The sequence below is a fragment of the Protomyctophum parallelum genome, assembly GCF_964188405.1.
Source record: "Protomyctophum parallelum genome assembly, chromosome: 15".
NCBI lineage: Eukaryota > Metazoa > Chordata > Actinopteri > Myctophiformes > Myctophidae > Protomyctophum > Protomyctophum parallelum.
In genome coordinates, this window is record NC_139710.1 from 41,383,951 (window position 1) to 41,408,950 (window position 25,000).

The following is a 25,000-nucleotide window of genomic DNA, read 5'->3' on the forward strand; positions in this document are numbered from 1 at the left end:
GCTGATATGAAAGTGGCATTTCGTCCTCTGCATATAGTGGGAATGTACGTGCTGAGTTTCACATGCATTTCATTTCATATGATTTGAGAACAAAATTTGACTGAGGGACTGCCATTGTTTTGTCATGTCATATGAAAGCAGGGAATCATAGCATCAAATTGACATATTGGGTTGTTCAGTTTGACCCACCAGTTTTGGAGATATGGCTTATAGAGTAATGTCTGGCAGAGAAACAGCGAGTTGAGAAAACAGGCTTGAAAAGGTTCACTTCTGTGGACTATAACATGGAACACCTAGCTACATGTTTAAGCATTTATTTCATATTTACATGTCTTCTGTGTTCTCTAACATTACATCTATAGCTACATATTTAAGCATTTATTTCATATTTACATGTCTTCTGTGGACTCTAACATTACACCTAGCTACATGTTTAAGCATTTATTTCATATTTACATGTCTTCTGTGGTCTCCAACATTACACCTAGCTACATGTTTAAGCATTTATTTCATATTTACATGTCTTCTGTGGACACTAACATTACACCTAGCTACATGTTTAAGCATTTATTTCATATGTACATGTCTTCTGTGGACATTAACATTACACCTAGCTACATGTTTAAGCATTTATTTCATATATACATGTCTTCTGTGGTCTCTAACATTACACCTAGCTACATGTTTAAGCATTTATTTCATATTTACATGTCGATTTCAGCCCTGACACTTATTTCAGACATGCTCTAGTATGTGAAGAGTCTGCCTGTGATATTAACTCATTTTGGAAGAAAAACAAAAAGGTTTGTCTCCTCTGGTGAAAAGCTGTAGTTTGCGCGATGGCAGTCTCTCAGTCAAATCTGGTCGACGGACCAATCTTAGCCAATCGGGATGGATTATGGGACAGATCCGTGTTGATCACATGACTATATGGATAGTGTGTACCAATAGGGCGTGATGTATGGATATGATGATATATAATGATTAATATATACGAGTAATGATATGGAAATATGTTTTAATATATACGAGTAATGATATGGAAATATGTTTTAATATGTTTTAATATATACGAGTAATGATATGGAAATATGTTTCTCAAACAAACGGCCTCTTGGTGGCGCTACGACAGGCTCGCCGTTGGCATCCAGGGAGTGTGTGGTTGTGCGTGCGTGCGTGCGTGCGTTGATATAGTACAGCAGGGGTGGGGCCCGGGGGGCCACATGAGGGCCCCAACCTTCACTTAATGTGGCCCGCAGGTTAAAGGTATATTCAGTGATTTCACTCAAAAAACCTTAGGTTTCGTTTTTGGCTGGGACCCAAAGCCTTTCATCCAATCAGGATAGAGAGCCAAAAACGAAACCTGAGGTTTTTTGACCCCCAGGGGTTAACTGGGGAAAGGGAGGAACTCCTTATATGGTCAGCACACTCTATAGTAGAGAGGATTATCACAACAAAACAAAAAAATAAGTGATATTTGAATTAAGTGAAATCACTGAATATACCTTTAATATCTGAATACCGATTTATTATTGGTCACAAATCCAAACATGACTTGCTTTAATTACAGTCGACATTAGTAGCTGAATGACTAGTATTACAATGTTATTGTCATTTTGTCATTTTGTCATTTGTATTTAGTTCATAAAGTTAACATCATACTATAATTCACCGAATCTCATTGCCTGCACCAAACGCTCCCACTTTTCACACAGGCATTGACCATATGAATATGGAGGGCGTAACGGAGCCCTTTTTTTAATTTGACACATTAATTATTAATAATGAATTTATTAGTGAATTAAAAACGCACCGGGCGCAGGGGGGCAAATATCTCACAACGGGTAAGGGCTAGTAACTATAATTAAAGGCATTTGAAAATTAAATGAACATGTTACTTTTCAGGAATCCAATTAAAAAAGAAAATCACAAAAGAAATTTCAGGATTTCAATTCAAATAACAGCAAATAAAAAAAAAGCTGATCTACAAGCTCAAGCTCAAGCTTGTAGATCAGCTTTTAGATTAGCTTTTAGAGCTTTTAGATTAGCTTTTAGATTAGCTTTTAGAGCTTGTAGATCAGCTTCGTTGCATGTTACTGTCGTAGCAAAAATAAATAAATATCTATTTATTTGTTTTTTGCTACGACAGTAACACGCAACGAAGCGTCCCTCTCCATCGTCGAAGTGGCACAGGGCAGTGAGGGTGTAGTGACGCAGACTCACCAGGAAGGGAGAGGGGGCGCTGTGCTCAGAGAGGTGGTAGTAGGTGACGCCCACAGGAAGTGTGGCGTGCTGCGGGCAGTAGGAGCCGCTGGCTCCGATCTCCGCCGTGAAGCCGTCGACGCGGCCCGACGGAGAGAAACGACCTTTCAGCATCGACTCCTGGACACGGGGGGAACATTACAGTAGGTTCGGTATCCTACTGTAAATGTCTCTGTGGCCCCTTTTCCACCGGTTGGTTCCCCAATTTAGTACTTACCCGAAGACAATGATTTATTGTATTACAAATTTTACATTTTTAAATATGCAAATGAGGCATTATGTAGGAAAATATGCAATACTCAACGACCCCCCCAACGACTTCACATTCGACACACACGTACCATGTTTTATATGAGGGGTGGGCAACTGGCGGCCCGGGGGCCACAAGCGGCCCCCACCTTCACTTAATGCGGCCCGCATGTTAATATCAGAATACTGATATAGTACTGATCTCAGCTGTTACAATTCCAAACCCTCTTTAATTACCGGGCCTTACTACAGTCCTGACCTGAAGTCAGTTTGTGGTACCTGGCCTTACTGCAGTCATGACCTGAAGTCAGTTTGTGGTACCGGGCCTTACTGCAGTCATGACCTGAAGTCAGTTTGTGGTACCTGGCCTTACTGCAGTCATGACCTGAAGTCAGTTTGTGGTACCTGGCCTTACTGCAGTCCTGACCTGAAGTCAGCTTGTGGTACCGGGCGGTACCTTGTGGTACCGGGCGGTACCACAAGGTACCGCCCGGTACCATTCAGTAAGGCCAGGTACCACAAGCTGACTTCAGGGCAGGACTGTAGTAAGGCCAGGTGGCCGCCCGGTACCACAAGGTACCACAAAGTACCACAAGGTACCATAAGGTACCACAAGGTACCGCCCGGTACCACAAGGTACCACAAAGTACCACAAGGTACCATAAGGTACCACAAGGTACCGCCCGGTACCACAAGGTACCACAAAGTACCACAAGGTACCATAAGGTACCACAAGGTACCGCCCGGTACCACAAGGTACCGCCCGGTACCACAAGGTACCGCCCGGTACCACAGGGTACCGCAAGGTACCGACCGGTACCACAAGGTACCGCAAGGTACCGACCGGTACCACAAGGTACCGCCCGGTACCACAGGGTACCGCAAGGTACCGCCCGGTACCACAAGGTACCGCAAGGTACCGACCGGTACCACAAGGTACCGCCCGGTACCACAGGGTACCGCCCGGTACCACAAGGTACCGCAAGGTACCGACCGGTACCACAAGGTACCGCCCGGTACCACAGGGTACCGCCCGGTACCACAAGGTACCGCAAGGTACCACAAGGTACTGCCCGGTACCACAAGTTACCACAAGGTACCACAAGGTACCGCCCGGTACCACAAGGTACCGCAAGGTACCGACCGGTACCACAAGGTACCGCCCGGTACCACAGGGTACCGCCCGGTACCACAAGGTACCGCAAGGTACCACAAGGTACTGCCCGGTACCACAAGTTACCACAAGGTACCACAAGGTACCGCCCGGTACCACAAGTTACCACAAGGTACCACAAGGTACCGCCCGGTACCACAAGGTACCGCCCGGTACCACAGGGTACCGCCCGGTACCACAAGGTACCACAAGGTACCACAAGGTACCGACCGGTACCACAGGGTACCGCCCGGTACCACAAGGTACCACAAGGTACCGCCCGGTACCACAAGGTACCACAAGGTACCGCCCGGTACCACAAGGTACGGCCCGGTACCACAGGGTACCGCCCGGTACCACAAGGTACCGCCCGGTACCACAAGGTACCGCCCGGTACCACAGGGTACCGCAAGGTACCGACCGGTACCACAAGGTACCGCAAGGTACCGACCGGTACCACAAGGTACCGCCCGGTACCACAGGGTACCGCAAGGTACCGCCCGGTACCACAAGGTACCGCAAGGTACCGACCGGTACCACAAGGTACCGCCCGGTACCACAGGGTACCGCCCGGTACCACAAGGTACCGCAAGGTACCGACCGGTACCACAAGGTACCGCCCGGTACCACAGGGTACCGCCCGGTACAACAAGGTACCGCAAGGTACCACAAGGTACCGCCCGGTACCACAAGTTACCACAATGTACCACAAGGTACCGCCCGGTACCACAAGGTACCGCCCGGTACCACAGGGTACCGCAAGGTACCGACCGGTACCACAAGGTACCGCAAGGTACCGACCGGTACCACAAGGTACCGCCCGGTACCACAGGGTACCGCAAGGTACCGCCCGGTACCACAAGGTACCGCAAGGTACCGACCGGTACCACAAGGTACCGCCCGGTACCACAGGGTACCGCCCGGTACCACAAGGTACCGCAAGGTACCACAAGGTACCGCCCGGTACCACAAGTTACCACAAGGTACCACAAGGTACCGCCCGGTACCACAAGGTACCGCCCGGTACCACAGGGTACCGCCCGGTACCACAAGGTACCACAAGGTACCACAAGGTACCGACCGGTACCACAGGGTACCGCCCGGTACCACAAGGTACCACAAGGTACCACAAGGTACCGCCCGGTACCACAAGGTACCACAAGGTACCGCCCGGTACCACAAGGTACGGCCCGGTACCACAGGGTACCGCCCGGTACCACAAGCTACCGCCCGGTACCACAGGGTACCACAAGGTACCGCCCGGTACCACAAGCTACCGCCCGGTACCACAGGGTACCGCCCGGTACCACAGGGTACCGCCCGGTACCACAGGGTACCGGGCAGTACCTTGTGGTACCGGGCGGTAACTTGTGGTACCGGGCGGTAACTTGTGGTACCGGGCGGTAGCTTGTGGTACCGGGCGGTAGCTTGTGGTACCGGGCGGTACTGCAGTCAGAGTGTAAACGGTACCTCAAAGTTCCCCAGCAGCGATCGGCTGAAGGAGCGCGGAGCGGGTCGGCAGGACTCGCTGTGTCTGCCACTGCGTAGCTGTCGACTGGAGAGAGACAGGGGACAGTTAGAGGGACAGGGGACAGTTAGAGAGACAGGGGACAGTTAGAGGGATAGGGGACAGTTAGAGGGACAGGGGACAGTTAGAGGGACAGGGGACAGTTAGAGGGACAGGGGACAGTTAGAGAGACAGGGGACAGTTAGAGGGACAGGGGACAGTTAGAGGGACAGGGGACAGTTAGAGGGACAGGGGACAGTTAGAGGGACAGGGGACAGTTAGAGAGACAGGGGACAGTTAGAGGGACAGGGGACAGTTAGAGGGACAGGGGACAGTTAGAGGGACAGGGGACAGTTAGAGGGACAGGGGACAGTTAGAGAGACAGGGGACAGTTAGAGGGACAGGGGACAGTTAGAGGGACAGGGGACAGTTAGAGAGACAGGGGACAGTTAGAGAGACAGGGGACAGTTAGAGAGACAGGGGACAGTTAGAGGGACAGTTAGAGAGACATGGGACAGTTAGAGGGACAGGGGACAGTTAGAGAGACAGGGGACAGTTAGAGGGACAGGGGACAGTTAGAGGGACAGGGGACAGTTAGAGGGACAGGGGACAGTTAGAGAGACAGGGGACAGTTAGAGGGACAGGGGACAGTTAGAGGGACAGGGGACAGTTAGAGGGACAGTTAGAGAGACAGGGGACAGTTAGAGGGACAGTTAGAGAGACAGGGGACAGTTAGAGGGACAGGGGACAGTTAGAGAGACAGGGGACAGTTAGAGAGACAGGGGACAGTTAGAGGGACAGGGGACAGTTAGAGAGACAGGGGACAGTTAGAGGGACAGGGGACAGTTAGAGAGACAGGGGACAGTTAGAGGGACAGTTAGAGAGACAGGGGACAGTTAGAGGGACAGGGGACAGTTAGAGGGACAGTTAGAGAGACAGGGGACAGTTAGAGAGACAGGGGACAGTTAGAGGGACAGGGGACAGTTAGAGGGACAGGGGACAGTTAGAGAGACAGGGGACAGTTAGAGGGACAGGGGACAGTTAGAGGGACAGGGGACAGTTAGAGAGACAGGGGACAGTTAGAGGGACAGGGGACAGTTAGAGACAGGGGACAGTTAGAGGGACAGTTAGAGGGACAGGGGACAGTTAGAGGGACAGGGGACAGTTAGCGAGACAGGGGACAGTTAGAGGGACAGGGGACAGTTAGAGGGACAGGGGACAGTTAGAGGGACAGGGGACAGTTAGAGGGACAGGGGACAGTTAGAGGGACAGGGGACAGTTAGAGGGACAGGGGACAGTTAGAGGGACAGGGGACAGTTAGAGGGACAGGGGACAGTTAGAGAGACAGGGGACAGTTAGAGGGACAGGGGACAGTTAGAGAGACAGGGGACAGTTAGAGGGACAGGGGACAGTTAGAGGGACAGGGGACAGTTAGAGGGACAGTTAGAGAGACAGGGGACAGTTAGAGGGACAGTTAGAGAGACAGGGGACAGTTAGAGGGACAGGGGACAGTTAGAGAGACAGGGGACAGTTAGAGGGACAGGGGACAGTTAGAGGGACAGTTAGAGGGACAGGGGACAGTTAGAGGGACAAGGGACAGTTAGAAAGACAGGGGACAGTTAGAGAGACAGGGGACAGTTAGAGGGACAGGGGACAGTTAGAGAGACAGGGGACAGTTAGAGAGACAGGGGACATTTAGAGGGACAGGGGACAGTTAGAGGGGCAGTTAGAGGGACAGGGGACAGTTAGAGGGACAGGGGACAGTTAGAGGGACAGGGGACAGTTAGAGGACAGTTAGAGGGACAGTTAGACGGACAGTGAGAGGGACAGGGGACAGTTAGACGGACAGTTAGAGGGACAGGGGACAGTTAGAGGGACAGGGGACAGTTAGAGGGACAGGGGACAGTTAGAGGACAGTTAGAGGGACAGTTAGACGGACAGTGAGAGGGACAGGGGACAGTTAGACGGACAGTTAGAGGGACAGGGGACAGTTAGAGGGACAGGGGACAGTTAGAGGGACAGGGGACAGTTAGAGGGACAGTTAGAGGGACAGGGGACAGTTAGAGGGACAGGGGACAGTTAGAGAGACAGGGGACAGTTAGAGGGACAGGGGACAGTTAGAGGGACAGGGGACAGTTAGAGGGACAGTTAGAGGGACAGGGGACAGTTAGAGGGACAGTTAGAGAACAGTTAGACAGATAATTCTGGGGGTCCTCGACGTGAAAAAGGTTGAGCACCAGCTGACATAGAAACATAGTTTTTCATAAAACTGTCTAAATGAGATAAAGTGTCTGTGGCGTTCTCTTACCTCTTCAGTCGCAGCGCACGATTCAACCTCCGGGCGGAGCGTGAGCTCTCTGTAGCGGCACCCTGCAGGTTAAAGGTCAAGGAATGAAACGTTACGACAACAATTTTATCGATCAGGCTTAACGAGCGACGCAGCCCCGCCCCCTTTCATGACAAAGCTTATTGATAACGGGTACTCGATAAGCCCAAAGCTTATTGATAACAGGTACTCGATAAGCCCAAAGCTTATCGATAACGGGTACTGGATAAGCCCAAAGCTTATTGATAACGGGTACTCAATAAGCCCAAAGCTTATTGAAAACGGGTACTGGATAAGCCCAGAGCTCATATCCCCTAACCCCTAACACAGTCTGGAGCAATGAAAAGAGCTGTCATGAGTCAGCGATAAAGCGGAAGTGGAGCCTCCTCCCCACTTCCGTTTCATCTTTACAGTCGCGCAAATGTATCCTAATATAAATAGAAAACCATCTAAGCACGTGTAGCTTGTTGCTTAGCAGGAAAAGGAAATAGACAAATAAAATGTAAAAGGTATTTAAAATACATTGAACGGAAACGGCAGCTTCCTCAGGTCACAGGGCCTGTAGGCCAGACTCTAATCCGTTCCCCTGTAGACCAGACTCTAATCCGTTCCCCTGTAGGCCAGACTCTAATCCGTTCCCCTGTAGACCAGACTCTAATCCGTTCCCCTGTAGACCAGACTCTAATCCGTTACCCTGTAGACCAGACTCTAATCCGTTCCTCTGCAGACCAGACTCTAATTCGTTCCCCTGTAGACCAGACTCTAATCCGTTCCCCTGTAGACCAGACTCTAATCCGTTCCCCTGTAGACCAGTCTCTAATCCGTTCCCCTGTAGGCCCAGACTCTAATCCGTTCCCCTGTAGACCAGACTTTAATCCGTTCCTCAGGTCACGGCGGCCTGTAGGCCAGACTCTAATCCGTTCCCCTGTAGGCCAGACTCTAATCCGTTCCTCAGGTCACAGGGCCTGTAGGGCAGACTCTAAATATAAAGCATTCGGAGATTGTTGGAAATAGTCGTCTGGCTACGCGAGACTAAAGTACTTACTGAGACTAAAGTACTTACTGAGACTAAAGTACTTACTGAGACTAAAGTACTTAATGGAGACTAAAGTACTTACTGGCCTCTGTCCTACTGCCACCTACTGTCTGTTTATTATATTACACAGTGGGTGAAAAAACACACCCCTTAAGACTAAACCACACCCATCAGAGGTGTGGCTTCCAGAGGTACCTTTCCCCAGAAAGGTACCTTTCAAAACCTCTAGGTATCAGGCCGGTAGTAACGATATAGATTCCACTGTACTTACTGGCTGTCGAGAGCTGAATGGCAACGTAGCGACACTGTTGCCCATGTCCTGGGGGCCGCCGGCCGCGGGGGTCACCCACTCCCCCTCCCCCTCCTGGGCCGCGGGGGTCACCCACTCCCCCTCCCCCCCCTGGTGGCGAGCTAACGGCGGCGGCGGGCTACGCAGCCCGAGCATCGTGGCGGGTCCTTGGCGGCCAGCGAACGCCACCGCCACCCCTCTCTCCTCCCCCTCCCCCCCCCTCGCTGGCACCACCACCACCCCCTCCCCCTCCCCCCGACGCGGGGGGGGAGGGGGAGGGGCTCTACGTCAGCTGGGGGCGGGGGGGCTCCGCGTCACCCCCACCCCCACCCCACCCATGGTGGAGGAGGAATACATCCTGATTGGTTCCGTTTGTTTTGTTTATTATAGTTCCGTCTCCGCTCCGCTCCTCCGGGCCTGGTTTAGTTTATTATAGTTCCGTCTCCGCTCCGCTCCTCCGGGCCTGGTTTTGTTTATTATAGTTCCGTCTCCGCTCCGCTCCGCTCCTCCGGGCCTGGTTTTGTTTATTATAGTTCCGTCTCCGCTCCGCTCCTCCGGGCCTGGTTTTGTTTATTATAGTTCCGTCTCCGCTCCGCTCCTCCGGGCCTGGTTTTGTTTATTATAGTTCCGTCTCCGCTCCGCTCCTCCGGGCCTGGTTTTGTTTATTATAGTTCCGTCTCCGCTCCGCTCCTCCGGGCCTGGTTTTGTTTATTATAGTTCCGTCTCCGCTCCGCTCCTCCGGGCCTGGTTTTGTTTATTATAGTTCCGTCTCCGCTCCGCTCCTCCGGGCCTGGTTTTGTTTATTATAGTTCCGTCTCCTCTCCGCTCCTCCGTGCCTGGTTTTGTTTATTATAGTTCCGTCTCCGCTCCGCTCCGCTCCTCCGGGCCTGGTTTTGTTTATTATAGTTCCGTCTCCGCTCCGCTCCTCCGGGCCTGGTTTTGTTTATTATAGTTCCGTCTCCGCTCCGCTCCTCCGGGCCTGGTTTTGTTTATTATAGTTCCGTCTCCGCTCCGCTCCGCTCCTCCGGGCCTGGTGGGTTTAATATAGTTCCGTCTCCGCTCCGCTCCTCCGGGCCTGGTTTTGTTGTCTCCACCAGGCCGAAGGCATGGGGAGAGAGTATGTTTTGCACTCCGTCCGTCCGTCCGTCCGTGTGTGTGTGTGTGTGTGTGTGTGTGTGTCCGTTAGCAGCTAATCTCGGCCACCGTTAACCCGGTCGATGCCAAATTTTGCACACACACTCCCTGGATGCCAACGATGAACCTCTGCCCCAAACCTTCCAGAACGGCCTGTTATAGCGCCACCAGGAGGCCGCTTTGTGCAAAACAAGTTTTTGCACAGCACACCTACAGATTTTGTCCAAACATCACGCAAATTGGTACACAGTCTCTCTAGAGCCATTCAACCAAACCGGTCTTTCACACTTCTCACACTCCATCCTGATTGGTTAAGATTGGCTTCCAAAGTTCACAGGAGTGCTCAGTTTCAAACAAAATGCTGCAAATCATGAACACATCGCGTGATTTCCGTGAAATTGTGCACCCACATTCCCACTAGGCCGAGGACAAAATGCCACATGAACAATTTCAACTCAACCTCAAGGTGGCGCTATAACTGGCCGAAAAGTGTTTTTACCTCTAACTGCACGGATCTGTGGATAACCTGGTGGAGACCTGTGCCCAGAAGGGCACTTTTTCTAGTTTATTATAGTTCTGTCTCCGCTCCGCTCCGCTCCTCCGGGCCTGGTGGGTTTAATATAGTTCCGTCTCCGCTCCGCTCCTCCGGGCCTGGTTTTGTTTATTATAGTTCTGTCTCCGCTCCGCTCCGCCGGGCCTGGTGTTTTTTTTTTCCTGCCTTTTTTTCCGTCCGGATAAAAAAAGTAAGTCCTGTCAGTCGGGCTGGGTTGCCCACCACCCCCCCCCCCCCCCCCTCTCTCTCTCTCTCTCTCTCTCTCTACCTGTCTATCTGTGTGTGTGTGTGTGTGTGTGTCTCTCTACTGTGCTCTGGAGACCCCGTGTTTCCCCCCCACCGTGTGACACCCCCCCCCCCCTCCCTTCCATCCTTCATAGAACTCACTTGTAAAAAAAAAAATGGAGAAAAAAAAGAACTGGAATTGGAAGCCAACGTACTACTCAGAGACCAGAATGAGCCATGTAGGTGTGTGTGTGTGTGTGTGTGCGTGTGTGTGTGTGTGTGTGTGTGCGTGTGTGTGTGTGTGTGTGTGTGTGTGTGTGTGTGTGTGTGTGTGTGTGTGTGTGTGTGCGTGTGTGTGTGTGTGCGTGCGTGTGTGTCATGGAGGGGTCAGAACAATGACAGTCTCTTCAATAGGTTTCATTCTGGAGCTACTCTGCCTGTTCCAGTATGGCGTGATGATAGCGCACCCCCCCCCCCCCTCCCCAACCCTACCGTTGCTCCAGACTGTACGACGGAAGCATTTATATTTTACTCGTGATCAGAGCTTCCGTTGCTCCAGACTGTACGACGGAAGCATTTATATTTTACTCGTGATCAGAGCTTCCGTTGCTCCAGACTGTACGACGGAAGCATTTATATTTTACTCGTGATCAGAGCTTCCGTTGCTCCAGACTGTACGACGGAAGCATTTATATTTTACTCGTGATCAGAGCTTCCGTTGCTCCAGACTGTACGACGGAAGCATTTATATTTTACTCGTGATCAGAGCTTCCGTTGCTCCAGACTGTACGACGGAAGCATTTATATTTTACTCATTACCCCCTGCCAGCCGCCAGGGGGCGATAGTTCTCCTCAAAACAGTAATGGCGGAGGTGGTCGCGCTGATCGGACTAATCACTGGCTAAGAGTCTTTAGAAGCGTTCAAGAACGACTGACACAGAAACATAGCTTTTTCAGAAAACTGTCATTTTCAAACAGACATTTTTAGAATCTGATCTCAGGTCAGAATGGGTGAAGTGGTGTCAGTGTGTACTGTGTACGTGTACATGCGTGCCGTGCGCTAACCTTGGAGCTCCGGTGGTCTCGTTGCGCCAGCAGCGCTGCAGGGAGCAGGTGGTTCCAGTAGGGGGCAGCCTTGGCGTCGGTGCTGCGGCCCCCTCCCAGCCCCCCCCCCGCGGTGGTGGTGGTGGTTGGGGGAGGGGTCTGGGAGGAGGAGGAGCCTCGGCTCCTCTTGGAGGTGGACGGACCCTCGTCCTCTGAACACGAGTCGCCCCCTGGTGGCAGAAGCAGCAGCCTCCTCTTGGCCGCGCATGGGGGGGGGGGGCTTCCCCCGGGGCGGGGGGGGGTGTGTCGGGGTGTGGACGGGGGGGGGGGACCGCGCAGCGCTGCGCTCGGGCGGGGAGGACTCGAGACCCCCGGCCTGCCACCGCGCGGCCTCACCGGGCTCCGGGGGGTCCGAGGAGAACGGTCCGCCGCCCCCCGGTGGGCTTCTGGAGGGACTGGCTCCCGGACCCCCCCCCCCACCGGGCGGGGAGAAGGGGGGTCCTGCCCCCGGTGGGCTTCTGGAGGGACTGGTCCAAGGACCCCCCCCCACCGGGCGGGGAGAAGGGTGGTCCTCCTCCCAGTGGGCTTCTGGTGGGACTGGTCCAAGGACCCCCCCCACCGGGCGGGGAGAAGGGGGGTCCTGCCCCCGGTGGGCTTCTGGAGGGACTGGCCGCGGGGGAGCCTGGAGGAGGAGGAGGGGGGGGGGGAGATGGGTCACAATTTACGACATTTAACAAATTGACAACCGTTTAATTTCAAACACCACCATCTAGCTCGCAGATCAGCTATTATTGGGAAAGAGACAGCAGTCCAAGTACAGAGTGGACTCAGGTCCTGTTTACTAGCACAGAGAGCTGTTTACTAGCGCAGAGAGCTGTTTACTAGCACAGAGAGCTGTGTACTAGCACAGAGAGCTGTTTACTAGCACAGAGAGCTGTTTACTAGCACAGAGAGCTGTTTACTAGCACATAAGTTTACTAGCACAGAGAGCTGTTTACTAGTGCAGAGAGCTGTTTACTAGCACAGAGAGCTGTTAACTAGCACAGAGAGCTGTTTACTTGCACAGAGCTGTTTACTAGCACAGAGCTGTTTACTAGCACACAGAGCTGTTTACTAGCACATACGTTTACTAGCACAGAGCTGTTTACTAGCACAGAGAGCTGTTTACTAGCACAGAGAGCTGTTTACTAGCACAGAGAGCTGTTTACTAGCACAGAGCTGTTTACTAGCACAGAGAGCTTTTACTAGCACAGAGAGCTGTTTACTAGCACAGAGAGCTGCTTACTAGCACTTAACACATGACGAAGTTCACCATCCTTTAGTAACACCCAGCGCCCGGGACAAAGGTTTATCCAAAAGACGAAGTTCATTGATATGAAAACCGGTCGCATCGCTCCACAGCCAAGGAGCGCCTGTTGCGCAATACTCGATGTTGCGTAACAGTGGGACATCATCGAAAATGTCCCCCCCCCACCCGTTTAGCCGACGACAACGAAAGTCTTAAAACGTTAATAACTCGCGATCTAAATCATCCCGTCCAATTCTAAGAAAAGATCCTGCGTTAGACAGGCCCCCGCTGTCCAGTCGCTAGTCGCGTATTTTTGAAGAAAATCGTGTAAATGTGGCGCAAATCTTTGAACATATTATTTAAAATAACTGCGATTAGACATTATGATAATATGACGTAATGATGTGGCCGTGCAGGGCTTAAAGCCAAAAAGAATCCCAAGACTGAAAATTACTTTTTGCAAATCTGCACAGATCTCATTAAATAACCCCTATAAAATCCTCAGGACTGAAATCCGTCCCCAGGACTGAGAACTTTAAGCCCTGGGCCGTGCCTACCTGGGGGAGGTGCGCTTCCCCCGCCACGGGGGGGCGACTTGGGCGAGAGCGGCCCGGCGAAGACCTCCGGTACGGGCCTGTCGTGGTTGTGCTGGGCGGGCCTCCGGGAAGGGGTGTGGCTCGGCGAGAGGGGCGGAGTCCTGGGGGACAGCCCCCCGCCCCCCCCATCGGGGGGATCCCAGGGGTACAGGCCCCCGGGGGGGCCCGGCCCGCACAGCACCCCGCCCTCTAGCCCCTCGTCGTCCGATTCAGAGTCCTCCAGGTGGGGGCGCTTGTTGTTGTTGTGAGCCGGCGAGGCGGGGGAGGGCTCTCCCAGGCCCCTCTTCACCCCCACCCCTCCCCCCGGGCGGGGGTGGGGGAGGGTCCTGGGCTCAGAGAAGCCCCTCCCCCTCTGTGAGAAGATGGACAGCTGGTAGACCTTCTGCATGCGAAGCTCCTCACCGCCGAATAAGGGCCTGAGCCCCGCCCCCACGCCGGGGTCCCCGAGAGCACCCCCGGGGCCCCCCAGCCCAGCCCCGGGGCCTCTGGGGTGGGGGTCCGGGGCCCCCTGCGTCGGGGGGGAGGAGGGGGGTGGGAGGAGGAGGTCCCCCTCCCGCACTGGAAGCTCCAGCGTGGCCGGCGCCTCCTTGTGGCCGAGCTCCACGTGGATGTGTCGCATGGTTCTGGTTCTGGTGTGTGTGTGTGTGTGTGTGTGTGTCTGGTAGGTCCTAGTCCTGACTCAGATCATACAGGAAGTCGTACAGGAAGTCGCTACGCTCCCCGCTGGGAGACGGGAAGATCAGCCTCACAGCGCCTGTGGGAGGGGCAACATGTTAGCGTCATGCTAATGGTAGGGGCAACATGTTAGCGTCATGCTAATGGGAGGGGCAACATGCTAGTGTCATGCTAATGGGAGGGGCAACATGTTAGCGTCATGCTAATGGTCGGGGCAACATGTTAGCGTCATGCTAATGGGAGGGGCAACATGCTAGTGTCATGCTAATTGAAGGGGCAACATGTTAGCGTCATGCTAATGTGAGGGGCAACATGTTAGCGTCATGCTAATGGGATGGGCAACATGTTAGCGTCATGCTAATGGGAGGGGCAACATGTTAGTGTCATGCTAATGAGAGGGTCAACATGTTAGCATCATGCTAAGGGTAGGGGCAACATGTTAGTGTCATGCTAATGAGAGGGGCAACATGTTAGCGTCATGCTAAGGGTAGGGGCAACATGTTAGTGTCATGCTAATGTGAGGGGCAACATGTTAGCGTCATGCTAATGGCAGGGGCAACATGTTAGCGTCATGCTAATGGGAGGCGCAACATGTTAGCGTCATGCTAATGTGAGGGGCAACATGTTAGCGTCATGCTAATGGGATGGGCAACATGTTAGCGTCATGCTAATGGGAGGGGCAACATGTTAGTGTCATGCTAATGAGAGGGTCAACATGTTAGCATCATGCTAAGGGTAGGGGCAACATGTTAGTGTCATGCTAATGAGAGGGGCAACATGTTAGCGTCATGCTAAGGGTAGGGGCAACATGTTAGTGTCATGCTAATGTGAGGGGCAACATGTTAGCGTCATGCTAATGGCAGGGGCAACATGTTAGCGTCATGCTAATGGGAGGCGCAACATGTTAGCGGCATGCTAATGGGAGGGGCAACATGTTAGCGTCATGCTAATGGGAGGGGCAACATGTTAGCGTCATGCTAATGGGAGGGGCAACATGTTAGCGTCATGCTTCCGTTGCTCCAGACTGTATGACGGAAGCATTTATATTCTACGCTTCCGTTGCTGTAAATTTAAATATTGTATTGAGACATCACACGTGTCACAAAGAATTGTGTATTCAGTGTTTGAGACAGTGCTGCAAATTTATATTTTAGTTTTAGTCATAGTCTATGGAATGAAACTGACAAGAGTGTCAAAGTATCGTACAAACATGATCATTCTCGTACATCTGGTGCCTTCTTTTTAGTTTCCAAATATTAGTACAGGAAATCTAAGGAAAATAAAATACAGGATCAACCTCAAACTAACGGCTGATTCTCTATCTTCAATATCGTACTATAAATGCACCACGTCTCTGCGTGCGTACGTACATGCGTGTGTGTTTGTGTGTGTGCTCTGTGTGTGTGTGTGTGTGTGTGTGTGTGTGCGCGTGTGTGCTTGTAATGAACGTAACTCGAGAACTGTTCGCCCCGCCGACTTCACATTCGACACACGCGGTCCACACCCCCACAGGGAGGGCAGTGCCCGGTGTCGAGTCGGTCGGTCGGACCCACGGTTCTCCAGAACCACCACAAAAGGCTCTGCTCAGGCTCTGCCCAGTGGGCCTAATAAGGCCAACTCCTTTCACCTGGGCCAGGATTTTAGGATTATAGGGGACGGGGGAGGAGTCTGACCTGTGTCCTTGCGGTCCAGGTGGGAGGGGCCTGGCGGCGGCCTGCTTCCCGCCACGACATCCGGCAGCCAATTGCAGGACGGCGCCCGTCTCCGCGGCGGCGACCGCCAGACGATGCCGCCAGCATTGCCGACCAATCGGGTGAGAGAGGAACAGGAGATGGCTTTCGATTGGCTCCAAACGAGGAAGTATAGGGGACGCAGGAACTATGTGACGGAAAGGAAGCAAAATAACAAAGACGTTGACTATTCTGGGCGGGAACCCCTTTTTGGTGTTAGCATCACGTTATGCTTTAGCTATTGAAAAATAGCAGATCTACAAGCTCATAGCGCGCCACTGAGTGGCGCGCTAGTAGGTCTGCTATTTTTGTCTTTGAATATATATATATATATATTAGGGCTGTCAAAGTTAACGCACTATTAACTAGTTAACTCACAATCCTTTAAACGGTACTATTTTTTTTAACGCGCGATTAACGCACTTTGAAGTTTGACAGAATGGTTGAGAGACGCATGGCAATTTTACACTGAAGAGTTGAATAATTGTTAAACAGCTGCATTACTTAAGTTAATTTAAGTCTACACAATTAGAAAACTTAGAAAACATGTTATTTTGATCAACATGGCCTGTTATCTCTCGAAATGGTACCATTGGCCAACATCAATACAGTTCTTTAGTTTGGGTCTGGAAGGCTAAATGTCATCAACTGGTGGTTCCGTGGCTCAAATGCAGAATAAATAATGGACCTTGATATGAAAAATCTTGAAAACCACTGATTTAAGGTATATTTAGAACGGATAAAAAATATGCGATTAATTTGCGATTAATCACAGTTAACTATGGACAATCATGTGATTAATCAGATTAAAAATTTTAAACGATTGACAGCCCTAATATATATATATATATATATATATATATATATAGGTATTTCCTGGAAGATCGAGACCCAGAGGAAGACACCCAGGGAGCCGCACCGCGTCCCTCTACTGTACCCTCTACTGTACTGTACTGTACTGTACTGAACCACAGGAACGCACCCATGGTGTCGCCCCGATTCCGAAGAGCCGCCCCGCGTCCGAAACGGTTGAGAAATGACAGAGTTACCATGTGGGGGTCCCTGTACTGTACTGTACTGTACTGTACTGTACTGTACTGTACTGTACTGTACTGTACTGTACTGTACTGTCACTGTACTGTACTGTACTGTACTGTACTGTCACTGTCACTGTCACTGTACTGTACTGTACTGTACTGTACTGTACTGTACTGTACTGTACTGTACTGTACTGTACTGTACTGTACTGTACTGTACTGTACTGTACTGTACTGTTTGATTGATTGATTGAAATATTTATTAACAGTTTGTAGAATTTACAGTACATTTTAAGCACAAACTCAATACAAAGACTGTCAACTGTGAGTGGACGACCCAATTAAGCATTACACTTGTTTACAACAGGGTCCACATTGTTCAATTCATCAAAACATTTAAAGACATACAGACATTTAGAGACATACAAATAGACATTTCTATGTAGCTAAAGTACAGAACAGGAATTCATCATATGGGAAGCAAAAAAGGGAAAAGATACAATATACAGTGAGGGAAAATGGGGGGGGGGGGGGGGGGGGGATTCAGATTTTACAGAGGCCAGTTTTGAATTGCAGCCATCCGTAGGTGCCCTTTGAGAGCGGTTTTGAAGGAGTCAAGGGATTCACATGTCTTAATGACTGTTGGTAGGGCGTTCCACATTTTGGTGGCATAGGAGCGAAAATAATTTAGTCCCTTGTTTGTGCCGAATCTGGGTTGTACATGGTTTGTTGCACTCCCTCTGGTGTTGTGGGTGTGGACTTCGTTTACATTAAGGAAGTATTTAGACAGGTACATGGGTATCTTGGTGGTGTATCGAATCTTGTGGACCAGACCCATTGCAAGATGCTGTACTCTGTCGTCGATCCTAAGCCATCCCAGCCTGTCAAAGTGGGCAGGGGTGAGGTGGGTTCGGGGGGTGAGGCCAAGTAGGAGCCTGACCAGTTTGTTTTGGGAGGTCTGGAGCCTTGTTTTAAGGGCCTTTGAGGTGCTGTGGTACCAAGAGGTGGATGCATAGTCAAAGAAACCTTGTACGAGGGCTCCTGTTAAGGTCTTCAAGGTGTTTTTGCTGACCAGTGAGGAGATCCTGTAAAGGAATCTTGTTCTTTGATTGACTTTTTTGATTACGTTGGTGGCCATTTTATCACCGGAAAGATTGGCCTCCAGGATGGAACCTAGGTAGGTAATTTGATCTTTTCGTGTGATAACATTGTCACCCACTCTAACCAAGAAGCCATCTGCCTTGCTGAGTTTACTATTTGATCCGAAGAGGATGGATTCAGTTTTTCCCAGGTGTAAGGATAGTTTGTTATCAGCGAGTACTGTACTGTACTGTCACTGTCACTGTACTGTACTGGCACACCCAAAATCACCATATATACAGTTATACAATGTGCGTGTGTGTTTGTGTGTGTGTGCTGTTTTCGTTGTCAGACCCAGCCAGCCACACACACATTTATATTATATTATATATATTATATTATCAAATATAGCAAAAATTGCCGATCTACAAGTTCAAAACTTGCTTTTGAGCTTGAGTGAGTGTGGAAATATAGTGGCCCTCTGGAGTGAGTGTGGAACTTACTATAGTGGCCTTCTGGAGTGAGTGTGGAAATTTAGTGCCCCTCTGGAGTGAGTGTGGAACTATAGTGGCCCTCTGGAGTGAGTGTGGAAATTTAGTGGCCCTCTGGAGTGAGTGTGGAACTATAGTGGCCCTCTGGAGTGAGTGTGGAACTATAGTGGACCTCTGGAGTGAGTGTGGGACTATAGTGGCCCTCTGGAGTGAGTGTGGGACTACAGTGGCCCTCTGGAGTGAGTGTGGAACTATAGTGGCCCTCTGGAGTGAGTGTGGAACTATAGTGGCCCTCTGGAGTGAGTGTGGAAATATAGTGGCCCTCTGGAGTGAGTGTGGAACTATAGTGGCCCTCTGGAGTGAGTGTGAAACTATAGTGGCCCTCTGGAGTGAGTGTGGAACTATAGTGGTCCTCTGGAGTGAGTGTGGAATTATAGTGGTCCTCTGGAGTGAGTGTGGAACTATAGTGGCCCTCTGGAGTGAGTGTGGGACTATAGTGGCCCTCTGGAGTGAGTGTGGAACTATAGTGGCCCTCTGGAGTGAGTGTGGAACTATAGTGGCCCTCTGGAGTGAGTGTGGAACTATAGTGGCCCTCTGGAGTGAGTGTGGGACTATAGAGCGTCGCAGTCCCTCCCCCTTTCAGAACGACGAGTGGCCCAGGAAATTATTCTCCATTCATTTTCTCCATAGGCTTTTCAAAACGTATTTATTTAAAGACCTTATAAGCTTCGTACGAAGCCAACTCTTGTCGTGACAAATCATGACAACACACACAATATTTTGGACCAAAATTACTTGTTTGGCCCGAAGAATTGTGTTTGTTGTCATGATTGGTCACGACAAGAGTTGGCTTTGTCCGCGGCGTAAACGTCTTTAAATAAATACTTTCTGAAAAGTCTATGAGGAAAACGAACGGGTCTCTCGAGAAGGCGGGACTGCGACGCTCTATTGTGGCCCTCTGGAGTTAGTGTGAAACCATTGTCTAGGTTTAGTAGTTACCGAGGCGCGTCAGTGAGGTTGTTACCGAGGGGCGGAGCGTCAGTGAGGTAGTTACCGAGGGGCGGAGCGTCAGTGAGGTAGTTACCGAGGGGCGGAGCGTCAGTGAGGTAGTTACAGAGGGGCGGAGCGTCAGTGAGGTAGTTACAGAGGGGCGGAGCGTCAGTGAGGTAGTTACAGAGGGGCGGAGCGTCAGTGAGGTAGTTACCGAGGGGCGGAGCGTCAGTGAGGTAGTTACAGAGGGGCGGAGCGTCAGTGAGGTAGTTACAGAGGGGCGGAGCGTCAGTGAGGTAGTTACAAAGGGGCGGAGCGTCAGTGAGGTAGTTACCGAGGGGCGGAGCGTCAGTGAGGTAGTTACAGAGGGGCGGAGCGTCAGTGAGGTAGTTACAGAGGGGCGGAGCGTCAGTGAGGTAGTTACCGAGGTGCGGAGCGTCAGTGAGGTAGAGCGTCAGTGAGGTAGAGCGTCAGTGAGGTAGAGCGTCAGTGAGGTAGTTACCGAGGGGCTGAGCGTCAGTGAGGTAGTTACCGAGGGGCGGAGCATCAGTGAGGTAGTTACCGAGGGGCGGAGCGTCAGTGAGGTAGAGCGTCAGTGAGGTAGAGCTTCAGTGAGGTAGTTACAGAGGGGCGGAGCGTCAGTGAGGTAGTTACCGAGGGGCGGAGCGTCAGTGAGGTAGTTACCGAGGGGCGGAGCGTCAGTGAGGTAGAGCGTCAGTGAGGTAGAGCTTCAGTGAGGTAGTTACCGAGGGGCGGAGCGTCAGTGAGGTAGAGCGTCAGTGAGGTAGAGCTTCAGTGAGGTAGTTACCGAGGGGCGGAGCGTCAGTGAGGTAGTTACCGAGGGGCGGAGCGTCAGTGAGGTAGAGCGTCAGTGAGGTAGTTACCGAGGGGCGGAGCGTCAGTGAGGTAGAGCGTCAGTGAGGTAGAGCGTCAATGAGGTAGTTACCGAGGGGCGGAGCGTCAGTGAGGTAGTTACCGAGGGGCGGGGCGTCAGTGAGGTAGTTACCGAGGGGCGGAGCGTCAGTGAGGTAGTTACCGAGGGGCGGAGCGTCAGTGAGGTAATTACCGAGGGGCGGAGCGTCAGTGAGGTAGAGCGTCAGTGAGGTAGTTACTGAGGGGCGGAGCGTCAGTGAGGTAGAGCGTCAGTGAGGTAGTTACCGAGGGGCGGAGCGTCAGTGAGGTAGTTACAGAGGGGCGGAGCGTCAGTGAGGTAGAGCGTCAGTGAGGTAGTTACCGAGGGGCGGAGCGTCAGTGAGGTAGTTAGAGAGGGGCGGAGCGTCAGTGAGGTAGTTACGGAGGGGCGGAGCGTCAGTGAGGTAGTTACCGAGGGGCGGAGCGTCAGTGAGGTAGAGCGTCAGTGAGGTAGTTACAGAGGGGCGGAGCGTCAGTGAGGTAGAGCGTCAGTGAGGTAGTTACCGAGGGGCGGAGCGTCAGTGAGGTAGAGCGTCAGTGAGGTAGTTACAGAGGGGCGTAGCGTCAGTGAGGTAGTTACAGAGGGGCGGAGCGTCAGTGAGGTAGAGCGTCAGTGAGGTAGTTACCGAGGGGCGGAGCGTCAGTGAGGTAGAGCGTCAGTGAGGTAGTTACAGAGGGGCGGAGCGTCAGTGAGGTAGTTACAGAGGGGCGGAGCGTCAGTGAGGTAGAGCGTCAGTGAGGTAGTTACAGAGGGGCGGGGCGTCAGTGAGGTAGAGCGTCAGTGAGGTAGTTACCGAGGGGCGGAGCGTCAGTGAGGTAGTTACCGAGGGGCGGAGCGTCAGTGAGGTAGAGCGTCAGTGAGGTAGTTACCGAGGGGCGGAGCGTCAGTGAGGTAGTTACCGAGGGGCGGAGCGTCAGTGAGGTAGGAGGCTCCTCAGAGGAAATGCTTCTTCTGCACAGGAAGTGACTCTACTACCCAGGCTCCGTCTGTGATTGGCCGACGGCTGGACATGCCCTCCTTGGTCATCGAGGCGTGGGGGGGTGTGGCATGGCGGTGACATCATGACAGGAGCATTCCACTCACGATCCCTACAGACACACACACGCACACACACACACACACACACACACACACACACACACACACACACACACACACACACACACACACACACACACAGCTCAATTAATTGTATCATGTTAACTTGTTGAGTGTTAGCACCATGCTAACCTGTTGGGTGTTGGGATCATGCTAACCTGTTGGGTGTTAGCGTCATTCTAACCTGTTGGGTGTTAGCATCATGCTAACCTGTTGGGTGTTAGCGTCATGCTAACTTGTTGAGTGTTAGCACCATGCTAACCAGTTGGGATCATGCTAACCTGTTGGGTGTTAGCGTAATTCTAACCTGTTGGGTGTTAGCATCATTCTAACCTGTTGGGTGTTAGCGTCATGCTAACTTGTTGAGTGTTAGCACAATGCTAACCTGTTGGGTCTTGGGATCATGCTAACCTGTTGGGTGTTACCATCATGCTAACCTGTTGGGTATTAGCGTCATGCTAACTTGTTGAGTGTTAGCACCATGCTAACTTGTTGAGTGTCATGCTAACTTGTTGAGCGTCATGCCAACGTGTTGAGCGTCATGCTAACTTGTTGAGCCTCATGCTAACGTGTTGAGCGTCATGCTATCATGTTGAGCGTCATGCTAACTTGTTGAGCGTCATGCTAACTTGTGCAACACTGGGATCACAACCTGGCAACATTGGAGGGCTGTAAGTCACACTGAGACACTGTCATGGCAACCAAGCTAGCATGAGACAACAGTTCCTTTGTCCTTAAACACAAAGACTGAGAGACAGAGGCAGTGAGAGAAAGAGAGACAGAGAGACAGAGAGAGACAGAGACTGAGGCAGTGAGAGAGAGAGAGAGAGAGAGAGAGAGAGAGAGAGAGAGAGAGAGAGAGAGAGAGAGAGAGAGAGAGAGGGAGAGAGAGGCAGTGAGTGAGAGAGAGACAGAGATAGAGAGAGAGAGAGAGAGAGAGAGAGAGAGAGAGAGAGAGAGAGAGAGAGAGAGAGAGAGAGAGAGAGAGAGAGAGAGAGAGACAGAGACAGAGACAGAGACAGAGACAGAGACAGAGACAGAGGCAGTGAGTGAGAGAGAGAGGAGACCCCGGGGCAGACCAAGGACCAGATTGATATCTCCACTGGGAGGAGACCCCGGGGCAGACCAAGGACCAGATGGATTATATCTCAACTGGGAGGAGACCCCGGGGCAAACCAAGGACCAGATGGATTATATCTCCACTGGGAGGAGACCCCGGGGCAGACCAAGGACCAGATGGATTATATCTCCACTGGGAGGAGACCCCGGGGCAGACCAAGGACCAGATGGATTATATCTCCACTGGGAGGAGACCCCGGGGCAGACCAAGGACCAGATGGATTATATCTCCACTGGGAGGAGACCCCGGGGCAGACCAAGGACCAGATGGATTATATCTCCACTGGGAGGAGACCCCGGGGCAGACCAAGGCGCAGAGGCCTCGGGATCCCCCAGGAGGAAGTCACTAATGTTGCTCTGGAGAGGGAAGTCTGGAGCTCTCTGGTGGAGCTGTTTATATTGTGTTTAGTTTCCAAGATGGCCGCAGCACCAGGAGGGTCCCCCCCATCAAACCAAATGTTCGGTCAAACCATATGGGCTTCCATTGGAAATGGAGCCACCGCCGCCCCCTAGTGGTCACTCTACCGCTTAGCCACCGCCCCCTATAGCGGTCCAGCCGGCTCCATTCACTGCTTTGCATTCATGTAACTTCCGGTGCGAGATCTGGCTCCCATGAAAGTGTCGTGGTCACAAGGCACAGTCACGTGACCCACGACACTTCCCACCCTGTCAGACTGCAATACCACATCTGGCCACCAGGCCACCCTGTCCCTCGTGTGGCCATTTTAGGAGACGTTGAGTCACTTTGTGTCAATAGAGAGAGAGAGGAGACAGACAGACAGGCAGACAGACAGACAGACAGACAGACAGACAGACAGACAGACAGACAGACAGACAGACAGACAGACAGACAGACAGACAGACAGACAGACAGACAGACAGACAGACAGACAGACAGACAGACAGACAGAGAGAGAGAGAGAGAGAGAGACAGACAGACAGACAGACAGACAGACAGACAGACAGACAGACAGACAGACAGACAGACAGACAGACAGACAGACAGACAGACAGACAGACAGACAGACAGACAGACAGACAGACAGACAGACAGACAGACAGAAAGAAACAGTCATGACACTCACCCTCGCCCTCGCAGATATGGCTTCTGTCTGTCTGTCTGTCTGTCTGGTAGGAAAGAGTTGTTTTGTCAGACTACTTCACAAAAACTATCACCGCCCTCCTCTCTCTCTCTCTCTCTCTCTCTCTCTCTCTCTCTCTCTCTCTCTCTCTCTCTCTCTCTCTCTCTCTCTCTCTCTCTCTCTCTCTCTCTCTCTCTCTCTCTCTCTCTCTCTCTCTCTCTCTCTCTCTGTGTGTGTGTGTGTGTGTGTGTGTGTGTGTTTGTTCAGTATTTCCTCTCAGCTGATCGGGCGAGCGAGGCGTGCTTTGCTCACTCAGCAGTGAAGGCATGGGGGGAGGAGACACACACACACACACACACACACACACACAGTCACACACAGTCACACACAGTCACACACACACGTACACACCGTCAGCTGATTGGCCGGAGGTCGCAGTGGGGCTCCGCTCTGATTGGCTCGGGGGCAGACGGAGAGCCCGCCCTAAACTCCGCCCACCTGCCAGGCCTGTTTTGCAGAAGCAGGAAAGAGCGGTGTTGCCATGTCTGATGGAAATAAGCCAGTGGTTCTACGAACCCCTGGGACCCCCAATTTATATTTATAAAATGAATAATAATAGTACAGTAGTAAAGTACAATAAAGGGTCCATTTGGTTCCATTTGTACACTCTCAGAGTTACAGACCCATAAGGGGTCCATTTGGTTCCCAACTATCATTTAGCTGGGGACCCCCTGGAACTCCCTCAAGGACCCCTGGGGGTCCCCGGGCATGTTTCTAGCACTTTCATGTCGAGGACACCCAAATTAATTAATTTGTCCACCCAAAACTGTGTGTGTGTGTGTGTGTGTGTGTGTGTGTGTGTGTGTGTGTGTGTGTGTGTGTGTGTGTGTGTGTGTGTGTGTGTGTGTGTGTGCGTGATGGCAGTTGGTGGAGAAGCATGCACACACACACACACACACACACACACACACACACACACTTATCTTTGGCTGGCTTGCAGGGAGCGACCGACACACACCAACAAAAAACACTTTATCAGCTGAGCAGCAGGAGCTAACTGCACTTCCTGTGTGTGTGTGTGTGTGTGTGTGTGTGTGTGTGTGTGTGTGTGTGTGTGTGTGTG

At 51.9% G+C, this 25,000-nt stretch overlaps 2 protein-coding genes across 2 annotated transcripts in view; one reads left to right on the forward strand and one right to left on the reverse strand.

The window, feature by feature from the left end:
• Window positions 1-24,023, reverse strand: part of atosb (atos homolog b) — a 31,754-nt gene extending 7,731 nt beyond the window's left edge. Inside the window, 9 exon segments of the mRNA XM_083783166.1 lie at window positions 2,224-2,382; window positions 5,135-5,219; window positions 7,480-7,541; window positions 11,800-12,281; window positions 12,284-12,460; window positions 13,624-14,416; window positions 16,011-16,215; window positions 21,478-21,666; window positions 23,881-24,023. Coding sequence (XP_083639292.1) covers window positions 2,224-2,382; window positions 5,135-5,219; window positions 7,480-7,541; window positions 11,800-12,281; window positions 12,284-12,460; window positions 13,624-14,281 — 1,623 coding nt within the window. The 5' untranslated portion in view covers window positions 14,282-14,416; window positions 16,011-16,215; window positions 21,478-21,666; window positions 23,881-24,023.
• The window catches only part of mylkb (myosin light chain kinase b), a 243,182-nt gene that overhangs the window by 62,580 nt on the left and 155,602 nt on the right, over window positions 1-25,000 (forward strand). The gene's annotated exons all lie outside the window — the stretch shown is intronic.